At 26.5% G+C, this 11803-nt stretch overlaps 2 protein-coding genes across 2 annotated transcripts; both read left to right on the forward strand.

The window, feature by feature from the left end:
• Positions 1–573: 573 nt before the first annotated feature.
• On the forward strand, positions 574–1571 carry LOC111042165. Its single transcript, XM_022326686.1, has 4 exons — positions 574–738; positions 814–980; positions 1214–1411; positions 1476–1571. The coding sequence occupies exons 1-4, from the start codon at positions 729–731 to the stop codon at positions 1569–1571; spliced, it is 471 nt and encodes a 156-aa protein (XP_022182378.1). The 5' UTR covers positions 574–728.
• LOC111042166 lies at positions 1486–2689 on the forward strand. The gene is made up of 3 exons (XM_022326687.1): positions 1486–1671; positions 1893–2338; positions 2514–2689. Exons 1-3 carry the CDS (start codon positions 1623–1625, stop codon positions 2625–2627), a joined length of 609 nt encoding a protein of 202 aa, XP_022182379.1. The 5' UTR covers positions 1486–1622; the 3' UTR covers positions 2628–2689.
• Positions 2690–11803: the final 9114 nt, after the last annotated feature.

The raw sequence follows: 11803 nt of genomic DNA on the forward strand, positions 1-11803 counted from the left end.
ACATACTGGACATTATTTAAAACAGCAAGTAAGTTACCTTTACATTAAATATTAAAATCATTAAATAAATAAATAAATCTTAAAAATAAATAATTTGCATTGTCTTCAAATTACAATTGTAATATTGTAATTCATAACTTCAAACTTATAATCACAAGTGGTAGGTACTACTTAGGCATACATGTATGATACTTAATTTAAATTTCTTATTTCTTGCATATTTTAAATTTTATAAGTACCATTATAATTTATAGGTGATAGGTGCGTAGGTTAGGTTATTATTATTTTATGACTCAGTAAACCTTCCTATTATTTTGTATATTAATATTTAATACAATATAATAGTATACATTTTATAACAGTATAACACTAGTACACTACTAATATTTTTTAAATAATTTAGTTATTGAAAAATAACTTCAGTATAGAATACATGTATAATATTATGTATTACTATTGACTACATTGCTGACAATATCTGTGTGAGCTTATGATTGTTATACATTTTTAATATTTCTGATCGATTTAACAATGGTTCATATTCTATTTTAAATTCTACTTTATAAGGTATTACTTGTAATGGAAAGATACAAAATAAGTCCTGCGCAAATATACTCCATAACTTGTGATAATGCAAGAAACATGGTGAAAGTGGTTGACTTATTCAATGAAAATTCTGAAAATAATGATGAACCAGTTGATGATACTGATGAAGAAAATATTTCAACATGGAAGACAGTAGTTATTTTGAAATTGAACATTTACTGTATTAACTATTAATATATTTTAATGTACTATCTTTATTAATTACAGATGATGATGTTTTGTCACAAAATATTCAAGATATGATAGGTACATCAGATATTGAGATGGGACCATTAACCACATGTATGAGATATGCAGTTCACACATTTCAGCTTGCCATTTATGATTCTATGAAAGACCATTCTATTCAAGGCATTTTGTCTAAAGCTCGTAAAGTAAATAAATTATAAAGTCAAATGATTTATGTAGATTTTGTTGTGCTTTATAAATTATTGTACTTTTTTGTAGTAAATAGAATAATATTACTTAACCTTATTGCCAAAAAACTAATAATTTTATATTTTGGTTTAGTTTATGATTATGGTTATATATTATATACTTATCTAATACAATATATTTACAATGGTTAGTTTTAAAAATTTAAAATATTTTTAATTGTTTTGTTAAGGCGGTGAAAATTTTAAGAACACAAACATACGCAGCCTGGTTGAAAAGGGAAGGATTAAAGCAGGCAATTTTGGACATTGAAACTTGGTGGAATAGTACATTCAATATGTTGTACAGACTTATAGAACTCAAACAATTTTGTGTGACTAATGAACAAATAATCTTATCTTCTAATGATTGGAATTTGGTTGGAAGGATAGTAAGTTGTTGTATATGCTGTCAGTATGAGTCTAAAATTTATGAAATTGTTACGAATTTACCAGGTTACAGCTTTAGAGCCAACTAAAATTGCCACAGTCCAAATGCAATCAAACTCGTTAACTCCTGGTGATGTACATGGTATTTGGTTAAAGACTTAAATTTCTTTATCAAAGATAAATATTCCACTCTCAAAAACATTAATAAAAAATATGGCTAAACGACAAAAACACATTTTTATGAATCCTGTATCTGAATCAGGTACCTATGACTTATGAGATAATGTAAATTGTTATTAAATCATGTTATATAACATTATTAACTAATAACTGTTAAGTAATAACTTTGATTATGCATAGAACTATGTGTAATCAATAGTAATAACTAATACCTAACTAGTTCAGTATTCAATTTTATACCGTGTATCTTAAATTCTAATGAGTAATAACTAATAGATAATTAAAAATATATATATATTTTAGCAATTTATCTTGATCCACGCTATCAACATTCAATGTCTGTTACATCAAAAACCAACACTGTACTTCATTTAGTGAGTACCTATAATTTAATGAAAAACATAAAAAATAATAATGATACAGTCCAAGACCAAAATACTGATGAATCTATAACAGAAACTATTGAAACTACTAATGAAAATATAGAAACAGGATTGGAGGAAAATGATCCTAATAATTTTCAATTATACTTGCAATCACTATCACAAGGTGTACCTTCATCATCTCAATCTTCTTTATCTAACACAGATACTATTTCTATTTCAACCTTGTCACTTCTGAATTTATATGACAACCAACCTATACTACCACATACAGAAAGTATTTTGTCTTACTGGGAAAGTAAAAAGTTTGAATGCCCTGAACTGTATGCTCTTTCTCATGTGGTTATGGCTGTTCCTACAACACAGGTATTGTAATTTATCATTTATCTTTACCAACAATAAATTATAAATGTCATAATTATTTATTTAAAATTCATATTTTTAGATTATAATTTTAAAATATTTATGTCTAAAGTATAAACTAAAGATTAAACTATTAGAGAATCCAAGAAATCCAATTATTTTGATTATTTTGATTTAGGTATCAGTAGAATGCTCATTTTCGTCTCTCAAGTTTGTGTTTGGAGATTTAAGATCCAGATTGGGTTTAGAACTACTGGAGAAAATAATGTTGATACGAGCAGATACGACCTAACCTAACCTACATATTATATTATTTAATACTTGTTAAGTATTTACAAATTATTATTTTATTTATACATTTAACAGACAGTTTTTTTGTTTATATACTTATTACCTATGTAGTAAAACGTAATTACGTGCCTACCAATAATTATAATTTATAAATTAGTATTTATGTTTAAATAAACACTGAAATCCACAGTTAAATGTATTAGCTTTTCTTAATAATTTAGCTGTATATATATATATATATTGTGGTTTATTTTTTATAAAAACAAGTATTGTCATATGAATAAATAAATAATTAAATTGTAAGTAATAGCTTATGAGTTATGACTTATGATACAAAAAGTATTAAATAAAATATTGTGTTTGTAAATGTCCAAAATGGATGAAAGAGAATGAATTTCAACTTCTAAATTCATACATTGCATGAAACCATTATAAGCAAGCTATAGTTAACATTTGATTATTTTAAGTTTCAATTTTGCATTATTTAGTTGCACATTTTTTTATGAAAATTAGACAAAAGAAATAATGTCACAAATAAAGAAGATACTTCAGAATATAATGGTACCTATATTATGTAAATGTATTCCCATTTCCTATTGTATTCTAACTATTTCAACACAGCCTCANAATAACAGAATTGTCAATACTCCAATAACCTTTTTTAGCAACTATCCATTTAAATTTAAATTTAATATTTTGTTCAAATATCATAAGCATAACATGAGATAAGATTTAACATGACATATCATGAGATTTATTATTCTGTATATTATTGTAAATTACAATTAAATATTAATGTAATGTAATTGAATAATGATCTCTATAATATGTTGTATGCAAAAGCAGGTAGGTACCTACTACCTACGTTATTGAGAACACGAAATTGGTTCTGCTGAACATAACTTGGCATATTGTGCGTACATTCATTCTACACAAAGTGTACAAATCGGATATATTTTAATTTTTAGGGCTTTAGGCTCAGCCCTTAATAGTTAATAGATAGATAGTAAAAATTGGGTCAACAGTTTTTAGATGTAGGGAAATTTAATAAAAATTTAAAACACCGTTTCAAAAACCAAAACCAAACATTTTCAAATTCTTGAAACCGATAAATTTTTTTAAAAACCTTTTTGAAACCAAAACCAGAAAATATAGAAAACCGTTCTCAAAAACCGAAACCGAAACCATTAAAATATGAAACGGTTTCGATCCCTGCAACATACAAATCTAAAATTATAAGATACAAATACAATATTATAATAATTATTTTATTTTATTTATTATCAATAATGGCACACTTTTACAAACAAAAAAATGTTTGTTGTATTATGTTATTTTACTGTTACAAATAAATTAAAGGTAGAACGTAGAAATATTGATTGTACTCGGATCAATTTTGTATATTCTCAGTCTCTTCGTACTCCATTTCTTCGTACTCAGTCTCTGTCAAGTCTATACAAATTGTGGGTGGTAGCTTATCGACTTCACTTTCCTTCTCACTGCTTTGGTCTGACTTCTTCGTAGTTTGTGCCAGGCTTCACAAAAGTGGCGTCGTAGAAGGAAGGCAGAGGGGCAATTGACCCCTCGGATATAATCCAAGGGGGCCAAAGTATACTTTTGCCCCTCCCCTACTACATTAAAATTAAAGAGTATACAATCGTAAATTACGTAATACGTTTAATTTATACGTTTACTTATATTAAGTAGGTATACTATTATAAGTATACTTATATTTATATTGATTGTACTCGTATCAATTTTGTATATTCTCAGTCTCCTTGTACTCAGTCTCCGTCAAGTCTAAACAAATTGTGGGTGGTGGCTTATTGGCTTCACTTTCCTTCTCACTGCTTTGGTCTGACTTCTTCGTAGTTTGTGCCAGGCTTCACACTGTAGATATTTTCGGCAGATTTATGGTTTGGACTTGATCTGGAACTATATCTACATGTTTACCTTTTGTATTTAAGTCCAACTGATCATGATGGGACAAATATCATCTTTCAAGTTGTTCGACATTTTTAGATGATTGTTAGCAAGTTCTAATAACATATAAAAAATACAACGATTTTAATATTATATTATACATTTAATATCTAGTAGCTGCTAATTATACATAAATATTTTGTAAAAATGTCAACTGTTAAACTCATACGAGTTAGTCACATAACTAGGTTAATAACTTAACTAATTACTAGTTAATTATTTAAGTTAACTAGTTAACTTATTATTATCGTCGAAGTCGAATAATTAAACGACAATGGTGCAATGTGCATATTTTAATCTCTATCATACTGTAGCACTCTGATGTGGGTACCTATAGTATCTTTTCGAATTAATTTCGAATATATTTAGACCATACCTTGTATGTGTGCAACAGTTATACTCATAATATATAATTGTTAATAAGTTTAATTTCTTGATGTATTATAATATTTACTACTATTTTGTATCATGATACTTTAGTTATTCAATGAACACTTTATTCTTGCATTCTTTCAGTAATCTATCTATCATTTATATTTAATACAGTTACCTCTAGGCCATAAGTGCATTGTCTGCAAGCTATTTTTACCTATAATCTACTAATGGAATCATCATGTGTTTTCAATATAGTTATTGTTTATGTATTGTTAATATTTTTTTTTACAATAAATATTGAACACTCTAAACATTTTACTCCTATATTATCTTTACCTATTTCAGTTTTGAATAACAATAACTTACCTATTTGGCTATTTAATTTTGTATTTATGCATTTTAGAATCACTCTCTGGTTGGATCAATTCGTCACAAGATCTCAAAATGTTTAAAGACATAATTTCCAATATTTTAAACACTGCCGCCAAAACCAAAACAAAATACCACCGTTACAGATGGAATCACTGTAATGCTATAGAATAAAATTTTATATTTTTAATTTACACATGTTAGGTATACAGAAATAAAAAAACATGATTTTTATTTAGTGATACTTGTATTTGTTTTAAAAACTATCCTTTTTCAAATAATAAAAAAAGGGGATAACTCTGTAACTGTTGTCCTGTACAGTACTTTTTGAGTAATTATATTCCATGAGTTATTTACTGTTACAAAAATATTATTTTTAAATTTAGATTCAATGGGAAAAAATTGAAATAGGAAAACAATTTTGAGCAAAGAAGATGGTTATGATCAAAAAAACATTTTAAATTCAGGGGTGCAATTTTTAATTAAGCACAAGTATTTATTGAGCTCACCCCCTTCCCCCGCCAGACTCAATATTAAGCAATTTTTATTAATGAATTTTTCATACATTTAATTTACCTATAATGGTAGTGCATATCCTACTTCTCCCAAATGGTCAAGGTCTGGTCATCGAATTTTAACTTTTGTTAACCGTCAATAAATAGACCTTACAACCGTCTCAACACCGAACTTGCACTTTTGTAGAACCGTCAATAAATGAACGTTGCAACCGTCTAAAAACCGAATTTACACCTTGCATACTTAGTATCGATGAAAAAGTAGCATTATTACATTACGGTTTATAAATGGTCGCTAAAAAAAAATTGTGTTCAGTATATTGATATAACGTATGTTATAATATATGTAGGTAGGTACTGCGCGGGCGTCTGTAGATATATAATTGTACGTACAACAAGAATAAAATGTCTATATTTATAAGCTATAACCTGTATCTATACCTTTTTTAAAGGGAAAAAACGTACCCTGCAGACGACAAAACGAAGTACCATTAGACCCGTCATTAATTTTGAAAGCTGTAAATTGTAATGCACCGGAATTTGGAGTAAATACATTTTGTCTATGTTGCACGTGAACCAGAGCAGAGGGATAACAGTGAGCTAACATCCTCTTAACTACGTAGTATGGTAATTAATTGTAAAATCAATAGATCTAGTTCTTAACATAATGTACTTATTGTAGTTGTATTTAATGTAAAATCGATGACTGGCAGTCTTCCTTTTACCATCGTTAAAAAAAAATATAAGGAAAAAACGAGATTTCTATACAAAACCAGTACTTATTATTTGACGAAATGTCGAAATCGATTTTGTTATTGGGGGGTCCACTTTATTTTTTTATAAAAAAAAAGCTGTTGTAACAAAATAGTGTAGACAAACAGAAAAAAGTATACAGAAGTTGAAAATTAAAGCACTCTACTAGAAAAAAAAAACACTCATTGTTGTAAAAAAAATTTAAAAGCCAAAAATCAAAATCAAATCTCAAGCATTTTATTGTAAGTAACCCTTTTGGTATTTCACCAAGAAAAAAAATGAATGCTGTACATTTTGTGATTTTTGTCATGTTACAATAGGGCACCCCTGGAAAAATTTCATGAACTTTATCTATGGTAACGCTTAATTTTACTGTAATTTAGATGGTAGGGTATTTATGGTACCTTTTTAAATGTATAACTATTATGAGAAATAATTTCAATTATTTTTTATATTGTTTCTATTTTGTAATATATGTAATTTGTTAAAAATTTATTTTTAATTTAAATTTATTTATTTTCTTTTAGTTATAAACTAATAACTCAACATTATACCTACCTATTATAACAATTCATTTATATTATCCTTCTTAAATTTTTTTCTCTTTAAAACTGTTTAATATAAGCCCTTGTATTGTATTTGTATAATTTTTATTAGTAATACCATTACTTGTATTATTACTTGTAATTTTTATTAAAATGCAGTCATACAATTTAGTATGAGTTCCTACTATTTACTTGTTTGATCGTTGATAATTGTTATTTTTGGCGAAACATAAAGTTATTATTATTATGCTAGGTAATTAGTTACAACATGATATTTTTCTGGAAAAAATTAACTTTCGTTCACGATAATACATCGACTTGTATAAAAATAACGTCAGCATAACATAATTATAATAACGGCCCCGAGCAGGGAAAACATTTTTCGGTAACAGTAATATTAGTAACCCATATGCATATTACGTAAAATTAATTAATTGTTTTAATTAAAACTATTGATCTATCCATTTACTTAAATGCACTGAATGATGGATAATGACTATGCACTCGACTCAGTTTTTGTTTTACACTTTTAGACTTACAATAAAACACCAGACAAGCAATTAACGCAGCAACGTACCCTCTGCTGCTATCCTCCTGTTTTTTACACGAAGGTTGGCGAAGAATCCCTGATAAATCATTTTTGTTGATGCCTCATTATTATTTTGTTGACATAATGGTTTTATAATGATTTTATTAAATTGTTTTAAAGAGTATTATAGTAATGGAAGAAAAAACTATTTTTTTTTTTGTTTATTGTTTGCAATTGTGTCGAATATTACATTGTAATGCGGGCAGCACCCAGCAGGTAATAATTAATATTTGATGTATAAATAATATACTATTATATAAATCATATTTTGTCGATGACGTGTCACATTCTACCTTCTCTCATGTCTACAGATTTGGCAATGCTTCTACACAATACAGGACCGGCTCGAGAATTTGCTGGGTCTGGTGCAAAATATTTTTTTTATAAGAAAGGGTACCCTTCCTAGAGGCTTGTATGCAAAATAAGTACCTACATAAAATGACTATTAATTGACACATTGATCCTTTAATAGTAGGGCACCTTTCAACATAAGTTTAAATTTTAAATACAATTATTAAAATAAACAATTGTCTCTGGTTTCATAAATGTGTTACTCGTATTGGATTATGTATTGGTTTTTACTAGGGCACAAATTTCTATGCAATTGCATAATTTTTTCTTTTTCACATTTTTAGATTTTTGTCAATAATCTATTTACGAATCATAATAGCATGAAGATACTGGAGTAAATTTTTTTTCTGCAGATTTAATGGTTATTGTATATTTTTGTATATTTTTACAAAATTTGAAATGTCTTGCATATTAAATCGAAATTAAAAATTATATTGTGTAAAATTATATTTTGTCAAGTAGAAATACTAAAAATAATTTTGTTGGCATAACACAAAAACTTGAAGTTCAAAATATGACATTACATGAAAGCTTTTCAATAATTGATGAATCAAAAACAAAATGTATTCTATTTCAATATCGAAAGGTTGCACACTTACAATTAAACGAGCTTTCCAATGAAAATAAAGGTCTGGACATTTTAAGAAAAATGAATGCAGTACTATTAGTCGAAAACATTCAGCTCGAAAATATTAATTAAGACCCGGTATTACTAAGTTGCTTCAAATATGCCAAAACAACTTCGGTTGATGTCGAACGTTCGTACTCGGTCTTTAAAAATATATTGACCGAATTCACCGACAAACGTCGCATCTTTATTCTTCACTGAAGAAAAACTCGAAACGAATATGATTATTTATTTGAATGATAAATACAATTTTAAAAATACATTAAGTTGTTCAGAAAATTCCTTAAATTTCTAGTGTTTAAGTAATTAATTATTATAAGTTGTTTAATTTGTAAATTTTGAATAAATAAAAAAAATCTTGCATATTTTTTGCATATGTATTTTCATGATTTGTACATTGCACATATTGTACTGCTTATTATAGGTATGGCATATTTCGATACTTTTTAGTGCATAAAAATCAGTGCTTTAGTTATTAATTACAAATTATTAGTAAGTTTTCAAACCAACCGTGGGTACCTACTTCGATGGTATTTAGCGCGTCACATCTTATACGTTTAGATTATACCTACACAAGTAGAATACATGAGATCTACCGTGTAAAAAGCAATAATACATCGAAACCAAATTAATGTTTAATGATTAGTGACCATTATCAATATAATATATTATAGCACATTAAAACATTAAACATTGTACATTTAAATTGAATATGCAAAAACAAATGTTTAACATTTAAAATATTTTATTTTCTGTTTGATAATGGTGTGGTTCAAAAGGGAAAATTAATGGTCTTAATAATTTTATTACTTGGAGCTATTATAAGCAATTTAAAAACTTTATATTTTAGATAATGAGTGAGGAATATATATTATAATCATAGAATGGTTACTTTTTTTGTTCTTTGGTACTTATTACATAAACATAATATTTATGTGCATATATAGAAGTAACTTCACGATCAATGATCACATTTATGGATGGACTGCTCCACAAATATTTAACATCAAGTTATTAGTTTATACATTAAACAAATTATTATAAATTAAAATAATTTAATCAAATGATTAGCAAAACCATGGATTTTATAATATACAGATAAGCCACCTTATTATTAATATTGGATTCATATCCATATGCCAATCGCATTCAACCACATATTATAAAATGAACGTCATATGTATTTTCAAAATATTAAACTTACAAAACCATTTAACCTATCTTAACTACATTTATTTACGATTAATACTCAAGGCGATTTAATAAACATGCTGAATATTTAGGTAAATAATATACATATACAATATACAAAATACACTATAAAATATGTTTGGAAGTGAAGACGATTTTAAAAGTGTGATGTGTAGGCATATAGTTCTTCACCATTCATTGTCCATTGGCAAACTATAGTAATTTACATATTATTTATTTTAAAAAAATGGAAGTTTAATAGAAACGTATTTATTTGAGGAATTAACATATAAATGTTCACAGAATTTATCCATATTTACCAGTAGTTTCAAGTAGTTGTTTAAATAGATCTGTGACATTTTTCAGCATTCTTAAAGAACCATATTTTTAAGTACTTAAGAATTTTAATGAAACTAAAGGAATGTCCTGACTTCTTTCTCAATTGAGAACTCAAGTCGATGCAACTAAATGAAAATTTGTGTAAGTAGAATTAAATTTATTTGCCTTTATGCAGCTACAAAGGATAATAATAGCCTACATTAAAAGATTTGACAAATGTGGAACATTAATGATTTAAAAGTTATAATAATTAGGTAATATTTATACATAAATCAAATTTATTAACATTCTATTATTATAAAAACTATCTGCTCATCATAAGAAATCAACTAAATATTACAATTCAACATTTAGTAATTTTACTACAAAATTTTACAGCAATCTCTACTTTGCCCATGACACTATTATAACCAGGGAGCAGAATTAAAATACTGGGCTAATATTAGCATGAAATCATCTAAAAAATTAACAATATATCATATTAAATTAAAACAATTTAGGGAAATTTTACTTTTGGTATAAAACAATTCCACGTAATTTCTCTATCATAATTCAAATTATTTAGTACCTATTTTCTCTTTTTTTTCTCAACTCCTTTTCATACACCATAACAAAAGATGATGGACTATTGTAAATTATTTTATATTTAATTAACAGTAGTTCATTAAAATTATGTTTACGGTATTGCTGTTTGTATACAAATAACCAATTAACCCATGCACAAATTGCACATAATTGTATGGTACATAAATACATAATGTATTACAAATTATATTTTTCCAGCTAAAAAAATGGCAGGTGTCTTATCAGTGTGTTTTACATTTTGTGATATGAAAATCACTCAGTACAATATCTAGTATAATATAGACATCTATGGACCACAGTACCACACCCACGTACAAACCAGTATAATATTAGGTGTTATCATGTTCTGTTTCTTATAGTTTATAAGCTGTCTGATTACTCTAAGTAATTATTTTAGGTGAGAAATGTAATAAAATGTACTTTATTTTGAAAAACCTATTAACAGTTTAATATGAAGTTTCGCAATAGTTGACGAATTGTCATAACAATTTCACTGCTATCTATTTATATAGAGTCCACACACTTTTCAAATTATATGTTGCTCATGAAAAGTGATAATAAACAGGTCGCAAATCCTATTTTATATACTTATGATGTTTAGTATTGACTTTTTAAATTTCACTATATTTATTTAGATAGTTATTAGATAATGATTCCTGTGATTAGTAATTACTTTATTTTTTTTTTAAATGTAATATGTTATTTACTTATATACCTATGATATATACATAAATACTGTTTAAATGAATGTATCTATACTATGGGTCATATATGAATTTTAATGTAGCTAAATTACATAAAATATAAATCCATGACAACTTATTCTGTTGTTCATTTTTATGATGATATTTATATTAGTATATTTTATATAATAGTTTTATTATTTATTTTTTACCTTTGAAAAGATCCTACTTATGGCCTTATATAACAATATTAGAACTTACAACTAATATG

This window comes from Myzus persicae, unplaced genomic scaffold, assembly GCF_001856785.1.
Source record: "Myzus persicae strain clone G006 unplaced genomic scaffold, MPER_G0061.0, whole genome shotgun sequence".
NCBI lineage: Eukaryota > Metazoa > Arthropoda > Insecta > Hemiptera > Aphididae > Myzus > Myzus persicae.

Bases quoted from the DNA above. Each gene is read 5' to 3' on its own strand.
- LOC111042166 (XM_022326687.1), top strand. From the start codon at position 1,623: ATGGCTAAACGACAAAAACACATTTTTATGAATCCTGTATCTGAATCA. The intron at 1,672-1,892 runs GTACCTATGACT...TATATATTTTAG, and splicing joins GAATCCTGTATCTGAATCAG to CAATTTATCTTGATCCACGC. The intron at 2,339-2,513 runs GTATTGTAATTT...ATTTTGATTTAG, and splicing joins TGGCTGTTCCTACAACACAG to GTATCAGTAGAATGCTCATT.
- LOC111042165 (XM_022326686.1), top strand. The intron at 981-1,213 runs GTAAATAAATTA...TGTTTTGTTAAG, and splicing joins TTTTGTCTAAAGCTCGTAAA to GCGGTGAAAATTTTAAGAAC. The intron at 1,412-1,475 runs GTAAGTTGTTGT...CGAATTTACCAG, and splicing joins GGAATTTGGTTGGAAGGATA to GTTACAGCTTTAGAGCCAAC.